General features: G+C 41.4%; 1 protein-coding gene across 1 annotated transcript in view; it reads left to right on the top strand.

The window, feature by feature from the left end:
* Positions 1-16,219, top strand: part of DMBT1 (deleted in malignant brain tumors 1) — a 76,780-nt gene that overhangs the window by 37,970 nt on the left and 22,591 nt on the right. The window contains 4 exon segments of the mRNA XM_068951155.1: positions 4,844-4,929; positions 5,417-5,500; positions 7,725-7,826; positions 8,516-8,830. Of these exon segments, the coding sequence (XP_068807256.1) occupies positions 4,844-4,929; positions 5,417-5,500; positions 7,725-7,826; positions 8,516-8,830 (587 nt within the window).

Here is a 16,219-nt window from a genome sequence, read left to right as displayed (position 1 = left end):
CAGGATTCCCAGAAATGTTCCCAGACCATTCACAAACATTCCCAGAAATGTCTAGAAATGCATAAAAACTGTAAACACTGAGGAGTGAGAAATGCTATTTTAGGTAAAGGACAATGTTAGTTCCAGAGTGGATAGGCATACATAACATAAGTTTAGGCTGGAAGATAAAAGTAGGTCCTTTATTCTCAGCAGAGTGAGACTGTGGGACAGCTTTTCAATGGGATTAAGGGTGCAAAAGCCATTTTCAGTTTAACGTGCAGCTGAAAATAGATATGGAAAGGTTTGTGCAGTTGATAGCCAACATATTACAAACAGTGACTTAGGAAGTCTATTGCAGACCAATGCTCCTATTATAAACACAGTAAAAACTGACTAACTCGTCTTTACCAGTCCCCAGAGCCTCCTTTCACTGCTCCCTTTTGCCACCACGCCAAGGTCTTGTGACCAGCAAGGGCTGCACACCGGGAATGCTGGCAGACATGGACCCCAGCAAGTAGTGTGCCCTCGCAGAGCGTGCCTCCTCCTCCTCGACGCCGTGCCCGACTGCCGTCCCCATGCTGGGCTGCGGCGTGCACGGGCAGCTGGTGCATGCCGGCTCCCTCCTGCCTGAGCAGAGGTGGCATTCTGGCCCCTCCCGGACGTACCTGCGCAGCTCTGGCCAGGACAGCATGGGAGGAGAGGAGGAAAGTGGGAGTAGGAGCGAACTGAGCCAGAATCTCCATATAAACCAAATCTTCTAATCAATGACATCTCCAGTTGTCATATTTAACTATATCACTTTATTTTAAGCTTCAAAAGACTCTTTTTTCTTAAAGAAAAAAGCAATTGCTTACCTGGTTAGCTGAAAGCTGCCTTGGGTGTTCCTATACTGCACTGCAAACACCTCTGCTATGGCAGGGTAGCAGACGTGGCTACTACCATATTGTTGGGAATGGGATTGGACATAGGTGAGCATAAAAACAGGATCTGTTACATAGGAAGTAGTCTCAAAAGGGTAGTAAGTATATTTACAGGCAGTGGGAATCTTTCATTACATCTCTCCTCAGAGCAATATGCAATGAAACATGAACCAAACTCTGCACACTTAGCTGTAATCTATTTTTTTGCTCAAATATAGCTAGGAGAAACACTGGGTCATGGGCTAGCCAAGTCCCCAAGCTGACTCAAACCAAGGATAAGTACATGACAGTGTTATGGTAGTATTAGAATTTGTCTTTTGGTGAATTCTTCCGGTTTTGCTGCTATTAGGTTGTGTGTAATCTATGACTGTTGAGTGAACTTAAAGTTATGAAAATGACCAAAACAAGAATCGGACCTGTGTTTTTCTACAGTTGACAATTGCCATTGTTGAGAAAGACTACTGCTTGCATCAAGGAACATCAACAAATATATTACTGTAGCATGAAGCAAAAGTGCACCATTTTGTGGGTTCACACACTGGCATTTTGCTCTGTTTTCAAGGAAGAAGAAACATGAAGAAGTATTTGTATTTGTAGAAGAAATACACATATGGAAGAAATGTAGTAGCATATTTCTTCAAAAACATTTTACATATATATGTAAAATTCTTTACAAAATTCATTATGAGAATTATCAGCTGTCATGAATTATATCAACATTAAGTGATAACAAATGAAGAGCTGGCCTCAGATGGGCCAGTTTCCCCTGAGCTCTGTTTGTCACTGTTGAGCAGAGCAGTATCTTGAATCTTGGCAGGAGACAGGTGAGGAATGGAAATGACTGTTCTACTGTTTGTTTGTCTGTTATGCGTATATGTTTATTTGGTCTTTGCTTACTTTTTAAGGTATTTGTCTAAAACGGAGGCCTCTTCATGGACCCTGCAAAAGTACTATGTTGGTAGATCATCTTACTGGTAATATGCTCGCTCTTCAAGGACAGTGCCTCGCTGCCCTCCAGCGGTAGTAGCTTTCAGGACAGCTCTGCATTTTCTGACTGCTTTTAGCCACTTAAAGCTGTTAAATTCAGATCCTTAGGGTGATTATAACACTATTGCTTTCCATGAAAATTAGATATTTAATTGGTGAACTCCACCTTACCTTTGTTTGCAAATGTTGCCAGTGGGGAAGGTGCCCCATCAGAGCTGCAGAACAGCATGACTTCACAGGGAAATTGCGCTTTAGCACAACATATCCTATGGAGAATGCGTCCCATATACAAATGTACGTACCTCTGTGCATGTATGCACACATGAGGCTCATATTATATATATTCTGTTCCCCCAACATTCAGATGCTAGCTTTCACAGTATGAAATACACACTGGAATTCATACGCCATTTGAAATAGTGGGGAAAAGCTTGCCAGGGAGAGGGGCAGTTTTATCAGAGCAGAGCAGACAAACTCCAGCACTCTGTGAGGAAAGCCTAACACCAATCTATAGCATAAAGCTATTTCAGTCCAGACAAATGCTGTTTGTTTTCTATGAGCAAATTTTGACAGGTTTCTCTAAGGAGATGTTCTGGGAAACAAGAACATCACTATTCCAAGACCACAAAGGTCAGCCCTACTGTCATCTCTGTCATTTCCTTCTACACAGGATTAATATGCTTGCTTACTGATGATTTACCATCTCCTTTTTAATGATGTCTTCAACGTCTGTGACAGGAGTTGCAATGTTTGCTGTGGAGGCCGGTCATTCTTTGTCACCTATCATTAAGGATTAGCTGTACAGATCTTCTGCCCTTGCTATAACATTCACAGAGCCTTCAGTGAGCTCCAGCCTCACTAGGGAAGAGCCGGGTAGTGGAGTCCTCAGCCCCCTGTATGTCTGTTGAGACTAATGGCTTCTTTGGGATGTTTCTTACAGAAGAGACTGAGGAATGCTGGAAAAGCAAACCTTGACTTTATTCTTATTCAAGATTATTTGCATTCAGCCACGTATCTAACACAGGATAGGTACAGGATAGGATAGGTTAGTTAGGGGCTTATGCTCCCTGTATCTTCCTATCCCTATAGCTGGGCTGCAGATAGAGTTATTCTGAAATGCCATTGCTCAGTTTATAAATAGATGAAGGTCCTGCAACTAGACAATGTGAAGTCCACCCCGCTTTCCATGGCCACGCTACAGCTGCAAGGGATTTCTTAGACAAGTACTTCTGCTGCTAAGCACATTGCTTGTCCTGAATTACCGGACTGAAGCATCAGCTATATCTACTGGCCTAATTCACATGCTCTACACTTCCTAGACAGAATATTGTTGAAAGTCCACTGACAGCCAAAGATGAAATTTGACATTTGTTGATTATAATATGGGTGTGGAATGCACTGAAGTGGCACACAGATATCAGCTTCTGTGTCTCGCATGTGTTTATGTTCAGATCCAAATCTTTAAATTAGAGCTCTTAGAGTTGGGTCAAATCGCAAGGCAGAAAGAATTTATTGCTCCATATTTTGAGAATACAACCTTTACAATATTTCAGTTGGAGTTTTGGACTGGTTCTGAAATTTCTTCTTCCCTTAAAAGTAAAAATGTTTGTATAAAATAGTTTAATTACTGACAGGAAAGATATCTGATACATACTGTACTGTTCAGGCCTAGCTTAGAGCTATTTGGATGGAAATATCAATAATGATCTATCAAAAAGCTACTTAGTCACTTCAGGAAATGACATTGAACTCAGATAATCCACACACAGAGAATCAGTAGTTTAAATGCTTGACTGTTTTGCTCAAGAAAGTATTGGGAATGTAAGAACATGGAAATCTAGATATCATACGTCACAGTGTGCTGAGAAAATATGAAGAGCGTTTATGGAAAGAAGGAACTGATGTCCATTTTTAAATCAATAATACCAGAGGCCGCCTCACACCAGAGAGAAAACCATGCAGACAGAAGAATCATTCTGGATTCGTGGCTTCATTAGAGGCAGCTCTTTTCCAGCTGCATAAACATGACATTTCCAGGTGGGATTCCCTGTTTCAATGCAAGCCACCTAATCTGAAAAAATACCATGAAAACAGGTGGCAGAGGATAGTCTCCAGCATGTGTGTTGTATATTTCTTCTTCATGGTGGTTTTTGTGGTTTCTCCTACTTCTTTACTAATTTGTATTCATACTGGTAACACAATATTTTCTGCCTCTCATCCCACGATAACTCAAACCTCTTGTCAATGCAACAGAAACCTGTTCCAGTTTCTCCCCTTCACCTAAAAATACTTTGTGCCTCAATTGTTTTCTCACAAGTCCGAAAGTACACGTTTCACAGGTCCTAACACCCCGAGGCTTTGCAACCCTTAGGCTCTGTGCAATCTTAGTTTATGGGGGATGTACCAAATAGGGTTGTCAGGTAGCACATGTGCTTGCCTTTTAAAGACAAGGGGAAAAACTCAGATTAGCCTGGTCAGAAACATACCAGCTGTGAAAGTGGGATATGGAGAATGGGGAATAAATCACTAATGAAATCTTCATCTTGCCTCAGGCTTGTGGTGACTGTAAAGTAAAGAGGGCACCTATTTCCTCTGAGCAGCCTCAGGCTCATAAGGAGCATCTGGATTTTCCCTACAGTGCTTCACCAGTGGTCAACATTTTCTTGGGGGGGTAACAGCAAATCAGTGTCGATCCCTGCATAGGGCCCCATGACTTCAGTCAACACTGACCTTACCCACGTTCAGGGCACAGCAGCCAGTCCTGTCCTTCTGTCCTTATATACAGATGGCAGGGGCCCAATGACCTGCACATTTTTAGCTTAATTTAGCACCATCCAGCCCTATCCTGCCTCCATTTCTTTGGTTGGTCTAGTTCAGCAGTTTTGCTATTTATTTATCCCCCAAAGCAGTTCTTTCTTCCATGCTTTTGTCATTATTTGTTATGATATCTCTTACAGCTATTTCATTGCTCTAGAGGCTGCAAGTGAGAAAGAAGTGCAGATCAGGAGCATGCTGGAGGGACCTAGTCCCAGGTTAAACATGAGTCAGAGATATCTGAAAAAGCTTAGAAATTGTTTTCTACAGGAATAGCCTCTAGTGGACAGAGAGAGCTTGGCTGAGGCATTCCTGAAATTTTTAGGATGCTGATCTTTTTTCAATACAATTCTTACGCTAATTTCATCTGTTTTAGCACAATGGTAATTTGGGAACAGACTTAACTGATGGTATGAGAATCCTTACCAAACAGCCTAATCTCCAAAAGTAAATCACTGCTTCCTGGAATAACCACATCATCACACACAGCTCCAAAGGTGTCTGAGGGGTGTTTGGGAAGACCTCAGTAACCAGTCCGGAACAGCAGTATGATCTGGATCGACTTATCCGGATGTATGGATGTACACTGTGAAATGAAAACATGCAGTAAATCACTTCCTTGTCATTGATCTGGAAGTTCAGCAAGAAAGATCAAATTGCACGGTACACACCAGATCTCATCTAATATAAATTCTGAAACTACATTTCTTTTACAGAACCAACAACCCCACAGAAAATGGACCCTCAAGTGAGTCTCACTTGGATGCTTCTGTTAAGTACTACTCTTCTATATAAACCAGGTACAGTGTTAAAATTGGATAATTTTTCATTCTTGCAAGGAAATGCTACAGATAGAATTTGTATACAGAGTGGCTTGCTGGGAACTGGTAGCAAAGAGTATGTTAAAATATTGCTCATTAGCTTTATACAGCAACATGGTTGGTTTAATTTGTCTCCCAAAGCAAAGACTGAGATCAAATCTACAGGTTATCTACATTTTGAAACTGAGGATGCTGAAGAATGGTATTTTCTTTGTTGCTCTTCTATGAAGGGAGGCTGTTTTCCAAATATTCTTCTTCTAATATTCTAGTATGGGATTTCATCTCTTCTATCCTGTACATTTAAAGACAAAAAGAGAGAGGAAAAAAGAAACAAAGAGCAGCTTGGCAGACTCAGACAGAAATGTATATTACTAACCTGAAGGTCTGCAGAGAGCTGGGATCACTGCAGAACCATGTTCAAACTTCAGAGAAAAATAACCCTAAACCTTCCCTACAATCTTGCTGGTTTGAATGAGATACTTTGATCTGCAATAATCAGCACAGGCATTACTAATAAAGGCTTGTCAATCCCCTTACAAGAACAGATAGATTCATAGAATTTGGATTAGAGGGTTGGCTATGTTGAATTATGTATAAAATGAGCAAAGGCAACCCAGAAGTAAGTTCAGCATCAAAGAGGACTAAACTGCATTTCAAGAAGGTGGTCAAATCCCAATACTACAGCAATCTTATAATCTTTGTTCTTATTCAATACGTTCACTTTTGTCTTTGATTTGACCTGATGTAAGTCGGATTAATTTTGATTGAGAAAATCACTTAGGAACCTGACTTGCAAACCCAGGACTTCAGTATCATTGATTTATTCACAGGAATAAAAATCTATGGAAATAAGGGCCTGAAGATCAAATGATGATTAAAATAGAGAAAATATTGTAGATCCCAAATTAATGATATTTTCAACTTCTGAGGTCAATTGCAGGTGAGATCCAGAGCCAACAAAACGATTGCCTCTGATTTTAGTGATGGGACTAGGCACAGATCTTCAGAACATGGTATTTCTGAAACAGCAAAGATAACATTTTTAAAAGCTGCCATTTGAAAACATTGCTTTTATTCCTAGCAGCCTAAATTCTATTTCTTTTCATTGAATTTTTATAAGGCCAGATTTTCAAAGGTATTTGTTTGACTCAAGTTGCAGACTATTAAAACCACCCTGATCAGACCACACGTTTGTGTCCTCTTTTGGAAGTCTGTTTCATCCTTTGGGTCTGTGAAGTTCTCCTAGTGGTTTTAAAAAAGCATATGCCATGCCCTGCAGTCCCCGGTGCACATTTCTGCATGCTTACAATGGCACCTGGAGAAGCAGTGGAAACGGAAGTTTGGAGTTCTCTTCTTCAGCATGGGAAGTATTAGAGCTTTTCTGATTTTCATGGGAATAACTAGAGGAAGCTCATTGCATAGTCTCAGTGGTTTCACTGTAAATGAGGAAGCAAAGGATCCCCTGTGAGGATACAGCGGTTTATCTGAGATTCCCTAAACTTGGCAGAACTAGCAGGAAGTTCATAGACTGTAAATGGAAGAGCTGCCCTACAGATACAGGCAGATTTGAAGTAATGCCACTGTTTGGTTTAATCTGACATTACGGAATACGTTAAGCAGTGTAGAAGGTGTGGGCTGTCACTAAGTGACTTGGTAAACATCGATGGCGCTATACAAACGGCACCTCTTCTCCGCAGAGCCAGCCAAAGGCTGGGCCCTCCAGGCAGACCCGAGCAGGCATTTGCAAAGACGGTGGCTTAAGTTAATATGTCGGGCTGTCAGCCGACACAGCTGTCACAGTAGCAGCCTCTGCTACTGTAGTAATTACATCTGGCAAAGGTAAATAAGCTTTCCTACTGCCACAGCAAAAATGGTCCAAACTCAGGTCACAGAAGCCCACGTCTTCACTGGAGGTGAAGGACATACATGAGGATTTCTGGGGTCATAACTCCTTGCTCTTGGTGCCGCCACATGAAATGGTTTCCTCTACAATTTTCTTTCATTAAATTATGAGGGAAAAAGCCTGTCCCTCCTGGCACAAGGAGGAATCATGGAATGGCTTTGAAAACACCTCACATATTAACACACACTGTAACAAACTGTATCAACCCATACAGGGTATTATCTCACAGCAAAACCATAAAGCATATCTAGAATGGCAATGTGTTATATCAGTGCTAATACACTTTCTTATCTGCCACAGTAAGTGGTGTGTGGTGGCAGTCTACAGGAGACACGGAAGATGGAGGCACATCAGCATGGAAGAAATTTTCAGAATGGATAAAAAGCAAGTTTCGATCTACAGGTAAGAGGGTAAGGCACGCACCCGAGTGTGAACATACCCATCCCTTTGTTAGAGGTACATGGAAAAAGCTCTGGATGAGCTTTTATCTGACCAGCGCAGCCAACAGTATGCTAACATGAGAGATCAGGTCGCGCAAGCAGTAGAGCTGTGTGAAGGGACTGGAGCATCTCTCAGATGAGGAAAGGCTGAGGGGAGCTGGGCCTGTTCAGCCTGCAGAAGAGAAGACTGAGGGGGGATCTGACCAGTGTGTAAAAGTATCTGAAGGCGGGGTGTCAAGAGGATGGGGCCAGACTCTTCTCAGCGGTGCCCAGCCACAGGGCAAGAGGCAACAGACACACAGAAACACAGGAAGTTCTGTCTGAACATGAGGAAAAACTTCTTTCCTGTGAGGCTGACTGAGCACTGGCACAGGTTGCCCAGAGAGGCTATGGAGTCTCCTTCACTGGAGATATTGAAAACCTGCCTGGACACAGTCCTGGGCGATGTGCTTTAGGTGACCCTGCTTAAGCAGGGGGGGTTGCAGTAGATGATCTCCAGAGGTCCTTTCCAACCTCATCCATTCTGTGATTCTGTGAACAAGGCACTGCATATGGGCTGAATTAACCACACTCACTTAGCTGTTAGGAGTTTAGATATCCCAGGGATAAACAAACTAGACCTTTACCTGTCAATTTGTGCTTTGGTTTCAGATCAGCCACAACTGCGACTGGTATATGGAGGGGACAGATGTGCCGGAAGAGTTGAAGTTTACTATAGAGGAGAATGGGGGACAATTTGTGATGATTCTTTTGATATGAACAATGCCAATGTTGCATGCAGACAACTAGAGTGTGGCCACGCTGTTTCTGTCCTGGGATGGTCTTACTTTGGCCCTGGTGAAGGAAACATCCTCCTGGATGATGTGCAGTGTACAGGAAATGAATCTTACCTGTGGGACTGTCAGCATGCCCCCTGGCACAAACACAACTGTAGGCACAATGAAGATGTCAGCGTCATCTGTTCAGGTAAAAAAAATCTCTACCCTCTTAAAAATTTCTACAGATTTTCCTGTCGACCATAGAAATGAGAAAATCAGTGTGGAACTTGCCAGTCTTGGACTAGAGCTGAACTGTGTGCATGCAGAGGCCTCTAGTACTCAGACTGGACCTAGTGATGAAGGAGAAAAAGGATGTCCAGTACAAAATACCAGGACCAAAATACCAGTAGTGAGCACTGATTATGAAAAGGGTGAGAAGAATGTAATCCAGGATTACGCTAGTCAACAGCTATTTGAAGGCTGTTTCCAAGATGAGAAAGGCAACTGGTTAAGAGGAGATAAAAGCGCATCCAGAAGAGGTGAGACAGGTGTGTTTGAAGTGAAAATAAAGATTAATACACTTGTGATAAACGCAAATGAAATCAAAGATTACATAGTTAGAAGTAGCCGATTTTGAAGCAATATTAAAAATTGCAGAATAAAAGTCAATGTTTGCCTTTTTCCACGTTCACAGATGCGGCACGCTCCACGACTCCACCATCAAGTAAGTCAGGACTTTTGAGAGATCATTTAATTAGCACTTGGCAGTCTCCCCAAATGCTCAGAGACTAATTTTTAACTCGGAGCGATTTCTGCTCTGGCAGATAGCATTCTAGAAAGGTGCCTCTTCCTAATTTTTCCTCATTACTTGTTATTCATCCATTGTTACATTATTTCTGTTGTTTTGATTGCTCATAGAACCTACATTTGATATTCATCTACTAATAATTAAGGGAAACATAAGATGATCTTAACACTCCAGGTGTAAGTGACTGACTCTTGGTTTTTTTCACCACTGTGAAATCTTAAAGTACAGACATTACTCATGCTTCCTGGGATTTAAACGTGTTGATTTAATGACTAATATTCTTCATAGTACACAGTCACAAAGGATTAGGCACTAAAATGCTGTTTTCACTCGTATGTAGTCCAGAAGTGAAAGACTGGTTCTCTAAATCATTTTCACTCGAGTCTGGAATCAGCAAGTACATTGTAATAGCTCTGACCTGTTGCCATTCAGTTTTAATGACTTTTCCTCGTGTCTCTGCCAGTTTGGACCTCAGCCTCTACCCCAGCAAACAGTGAGGAAGTATCTACCACATTCTTAGTTACTGAAAGTACTGAAGGTAAATAAAACTGACAGAGAGAGTGATAAACTGAAACTCTGTCAGTACCCTCCTTAACACATTAGCTCAGTCCCTGTTACTTTACACTCTGGTTTACTTTGAATGGAGAGCATAAAATCCCAGACCTGTGCTGCTCGCTGATATTAGATGGCAGGAAACCCAAATGCCAAAGCACAAACGTCACTTCCACTTCAGGTGATCATGTCCCTGGTTCTGCATCCAAACTAGCCAATTTCATTTAAAGTGTAAGTTATTAATGAGGGGAAACAATTTTGACCCAGATCAGTACAAGACAGCGTATTACTTTACCTTTCTGCAAAATCCAAAGCATTAATTTCTAACCAATAGCTCAGTTTGGGGGAAACATCTGTTTTAAGATAACTGACTACAGTCTATGAAGATAAACGGCAATCTAAAATTATAAGCATCATCTAATAAAATGTAAGGATTTATATAATTTTATTAGAAGAAAAAATTGGCATTCAGACGAATTTTTAAACAGGTAATGCTAAATGAAAATGGTCTTCAAAGAAAGAGTCACTGAGCTACGTCCGATTCATCTTCATTTTCAAAATGTCGGGGTCTAAGAACCTGACAGGAAAATGTGTTTGTATCTGTACTGTCATTTGAGCTTAGGGCTGGATATGCAAACAGGTATCTTTTCCATGACATTTACTGGCAAATACACCAAGGTTAATGTATCACAAGGAATAAAGCAAAGTAAGAGGCAAGACACTGAACAGTTTGGGACTGTGTGGACATAGTATTTTTAAGTAGGATATCTAATTTTCTTCATATCTGTTAGTTTATGTTGTTCTAAACATACCGAGTACATCACATAGTGCTGAGAAACTACGCTATTAATTCTTCCACATCCTAAATGTGAGATGCAACACCACATCCATCTGTTAAGTCATAATTGTGAACGATTTTAGAAATGCAGTTTATAATAGCTATCTTGCAGAGTTTTGCTATTTTGTCCAAATCATGGTTTAGAACATCCCTTGTTATACATCTGCATGATGTCTCTGCCAGCAACTCTGTAGGCACGTGGAATAGCACCAGAAGCAAAATAGGTAGATAACTATGCTTACTTTCCCACTCAGATTCACCAGGCCTCTTTATCCACTTCACACTTTTCTGGATGGGAAAGTATTAAATAAGCCAGTTTATGCTGATTTGCGAAGTTAGGTCAGGTAGGAGGTTAGTGAACATCAAAGCTTATTACACTTTCGCTGCCTGTTCTGCACATCTACTTCTGCATTGATAGCGTCACTGGCAAACATCTCCATCTAAAACTGCCATTAATCATTTACTTCAAGACAGAGAACTCACACTACCAGAAATTAGGGGCTGGTGCATTAACCATTAACCCTCTCTTGCACAAAGCCTAACATTTAAATTATTTTAACCATGTCTCAGTTCTCAGGACCATTCTTACAGTTCTCTAATGGTTTATTTCCTGTACCGTCCAGCATCCTCAGAAGAGCCCACAAGTTCAATTTCTGCATCAACACTGGCCACAGAGAAAATTGTGACAACTGCCCTAGAACTACTGACTTCTGCATACAAAGGCAAGCTAACTGTAAATGTCATGTGATGGGAAAAAGAGGAAAATTTTGAGTAATATGTGCAATTTTTTCAGAGCAGGCAGGAGCACTGAGCATTCAGTAAAACTATTTGATCAGATAGCTCTGCATGAGCCTAGCTTGGAAAAAAAGAGCCAGTGGCCAACACCATCTTTACTTTCATATGAAAATGTGGTTGGAAGAAAAGTAAGCATATGATTAAATCCACCCGCATATATTATTATCAAGACTGCATGTGTATATGATGAAATCTATACAATTGGTTATGATTTCTTCCACATCAGTGCCTTTAATAGTCTTGCTTAATTTCCCCAGGTTCTTAGGTTAGTGTGAAAGCAGAATGGAAATTAGGTGTGTTTATGCTTGGCTTAGAGGGTGACACCAGTGACACCAATCCCCCAAGTTCACTTATAATGGTAAATAATTGCTAACTGGAAGATGGTGTTCTGAGCCACATTACCAAAAGCTGAAGTCCGGGGAACTGACTTTGCTTTCCACAAAGGTGAAGGATAACTGATTTCATAAATTCCTCAAATGTCTTTTCTATTGTGTGTTGGTGACTGCTTAGTAACATATTCCCTCACCCTCTGACCACCTCCGCAGACTCTTCCTCTGCACCCAGCTCAGGCCAGGGGAAGGAGACGCTAGCTGCTCCAGGGACCTCAACAACCCCAGGGGAAGGTGAGGCACACTTGTATGGTAAAACTCATTTCCAAAACACAAGAAAAATCCCATGCTTTGTTTCTTCTACCAATGGCCACTCTGCATTTTTCCAAATGACTTCTGCACCTCTAGTAGTAAAGGCATGCAACTGGAAACAACACAGGTGTCTACTGTCTTGGTTATCAAACATTAAATGAAGGTGATAGTCTTTTTTTCATTAACAATTAAGGGCTAGTGCATTGACTCTCTTTCCCACAAAGCCCAAAACAACTTAATTTTGTCAAGATTTCATTTTTCATGTTCACTCCTAATTGCTGCCTCTCTCTCTCTCCTTCTCTTTATCCCAACTTTCCCTTGGCCTCAGATACATCTTTTGTGACCACAGTCATCACGGAGGAAAATGGCACACCCATTTCTGAAAGTCCAACCACAGTTTATAAAGGTAAGAACAGCCATTTTGCTATCTATTAAAAATATTATGATAATGTTAGTTTTCCAGCTGGATTAAGTAGATGTGACCATGTGCATCTGTAAAATATTCATAGGAGGCAACTACAAATTAAACATTACGGGAAAGAACAACCCCTTCTTATAACGTCTTCACTTTTGAAATATTAGACTGTCAAGACATACCAGGAATATACGTGTTTAATGATTGACATCTTTGGGCTTGAAATACTATAGCCAGAAATACTATACATTTATCCTGGTTAAGCAAAAGTGTCCAGATCATTGTGATATTGTGTATCCAAGATTCATTAAAAAATCCAGCAACATTAAGGAGCACAGCCAGGTAGATAATGGTGGTGTGCACATTTGCACTCATCTCCCTCGATTCCCCTTTACAGGACCTCTGCCTCTCCAGTTATTTAGCAAACTGGTAAGAAACACAGTTTTTTAATCAGGCCAGAGATCTAAAGCAAGTCACTAACTCCTCAAATCAGGTTTCTGCTTTTATTTGCTACTTCCAACCATTCATTTTCTCACTCTCTTGATAGCATCCTCTGATTCCACAGATTCCTCCTTTGCTTCCACCTCTGTCACAGAGGATAGCAGGACACCAGAAATCCTGACTACTCCTCAGGAAGGTAAAGGATGATTGCACAATCTTCAGCATATCCAAAAAATGCTGGATTAACATGTGGATATAAGTTATGGTTAGAAGGGGAGACTGGTGGACAAGCAGAGAACTGCTGCAAAATCACCATCTCTCAGCGTAACTAATGCTTGTCTATGAATTTCATTTGCTTAATAACATCCTGCTGGCTTTCTGGCAACATGGGCAGGTTATCATTAATGCTACTGCCACTGCTCCAACCAGGAGCTGCAAATGCTATATACAAAGCTTGGTCCAAGTGAAGTTGAATAGCGCAAAATCTAAACCAGCGAGTCTGAAGGAAATCATGATTTTTTTTAAAGAAGCATGATCCAGGAAAAAGCCACTCGCTCTACATTACTCGCTATTTTTAGCATTATTTATCTGGATTCTTAACAATGTATAAGCCTTAATAATTCTTAACAATGTGTAGGCTTGGCCTATCTAATCAAGCCAATTCAGGATGAGTGGCAAAGCCCTCGCTCAAATCTGCACTCCCTCTTGAGGGTTTCTCAGCTCAGATTTGCCCTCTCCCAACCTGCAGCCCAGCGAGCTAGGGGGGCGAGAGTGCGCTCTCTCTCATTCCTCCCATCTTTGGCATGGCTCCGACCCATTAATGGAGCTGCTCTGCAGGGCAAGAACATCCTGGCAAAGGCGAACCTGCAGAGAAATGCAGAAAAAACACGTGCCGTATTTCAGTGTTCACTCCCCACAAACGACCTCTCCCCTCCCTTCCCGAGCAACTGCTGCACCTCTGGGAGAAAGACTTTCAGTCAGCGTAATTGTGAATGGCTGTAACAAACATTTCTTGTTGAGAACCAGAATGTCCTTTGCTATTTCACTTTTTGGACCTCTTAATAAAGATGGTAAAGCACGCTAAGTTGCACTGCTGGAAAGCTAGGTATCAATAAATGTTACTGCCAAGTTACAACATCCATTTCTGTTTTCGCTTCTCACACTATTTTTGCTTTCTCACTCTCAGTAAGAGAAGCCTGAAACTTGTGCAACACTTGTAATGCAAAGTATTAGCATAGAGATCCATTTCTGAGCCATGTATGTGGATGTGGGTGGCAGCTAATACACTGGCTCACTTTTCCCAAAAGCCTGAAGCCAGTTAAATTCATCAAGACCTGAGTTCAGTTGTTCACCTGCTCACTTTCTCTCCCTCCCATTTCCTTATTTCTTCCATCTTCTCACAGCCTCTGGAAATACCGCAGGACCACCGCTTTCACCCACCCCACTTGCCGGAGATGGTGGTACATCAGCTCCAGAAAGCCCTTCCACAGCTGCTCAGAGTAAGAACAGTCATGACGAAACATTATCTGACAGAAATATGATTAATGTAAAGATAGGTAAAAAGCCACTGCTTCAGTTCAATATTCAAGTCAAGTAGCTAACATGCTTACAAATCCGAGCTTTAACTATTTATTTATCATGGTATTTTGTACTATTATGTGGTGACAGGGACTGAGATGAATTTACAAGTGACAATTCCACATTTGTTCTCTGAAATGAAACTTGCTTCTCACTGTTCCACCAAAATGTCAAATCTAATCATTTTAATCTCCTCTTTAATTCTTGTTCATATTCATGTTTAGTCATTCACTGTTCATTGTTCCTATTGCTTTTTTGCTCGCAGCTGTAGCAGATTATTTTACCACAGAAACGGATTACTCGATCACATCTGCCCCTGCCACAGAGGGGAGCGAGCCACTAACGACTCCAGATCCGCTCCCCGCGCTGAGCAAAGGTAGGGAGCAGTCAGATACACGCTCGATGCCTTGAGTCGTTTAGGAGCAAAAATGTCTCTACCCTGCATTACCACTAACCCGCCTGTCCCGCTTCACCTGCGAGGGGTGAAGGAGTGAACAGAAACAGTTGTTCGCTCTTTCTCGCAATACAAGAAGTAGCAGCAGCTGAAACGGGTGGACGCGGACTCCAGGGAGCGGAGGAACTGATCCTCTTCACAGTCCTCTTCAGAACAGTGAAAGATACTTCCCGTATAAACTAAATTCAACTCTTTAAACTGTTCCTCACAGCGCATAATTTTCAAGCCTATCATATTTCTTGATTCATTTATCCAAGCTCTCCCCATCCTCTCTTGTCTTCTTAAATGTACAGTCACTGACTGAGCAGCCGAGGTCTCATTTGTGCCAAGGAGAATAACTAGCTCCCATGCATACCTCTGTGAGAGCAAGACCGAGACTGGGCTGGCTCACCACAGCACCAACATTACTGACTTCCAGTTTTTGCACTGTCCTTCTGTGCCAGCTAAAAGGATGATTTTGCATTTGTGAATTGGTTCTCTCCTTCCTAAGAGCAGTCCATTGCACCTGTCTTTATTGAATTTCAACTTGCTGATTTTTGACATTTATTCAGTTTATGAAAGTCATTTTGAATTCTCATCTTGTCCTCCCGAGAGTGTGCAAATCTTGTGTTTCCTTCTGTCACTCTATCTGTACTGTTCCAAAGTTTCAGTGGTAAAGGCTGAGGCTCTCATTACAGTATGGTAACCGTGGTTGGCTATTTAACACCCATGCCATCTGTTAATCCAAGATGCTGCATAATATGATAAACAATTACCAAGGCAACCGGAAATTTCTTTTCTAAAGCTACTTTTCTTCTATTGCCTTATCTATGCTGCTGGAAGTTCAGAGCTGTGACTCAATACCAGTGGTAGCAGCATTAGAAAATGTAGTACAAATGTGCTTAAATTTGTTTACTGTGCCACCCATTAACCTTATTTTGAACAATATTTTCACATTCAAGGTCTAGGATCTAGTCACCCTAATTTCTAACTGCCCTAGAAACTAACTCATAAATCTTCAGCACTGTGAAGAAGAAACTTAAGGCAGTGTCTTCCTACCTTTTTACTGCCTTACTTTTTAATGAAAACTTTCATA

This window comes from Struthio camelus, chromosome 7 (assembly GCF_040807025.1).
Source record: "Struthio camelus isolate bStrCam1 chromosome 7, bStrCam1.hap1, whole genome shotgun sequence".
Taxonomy (NCBI): domain Eukaryota; kingdom Metazoa; phylum Chordata; class Aves; order Struthioniformes; family Struthionidae; genus Struthio; species Struthio camelus.
The sequence above is the reverse complement of the archived record's forward strand: the minus strand, read 5'-3'. Positions and strand labels throughout refer to the sequence as shown.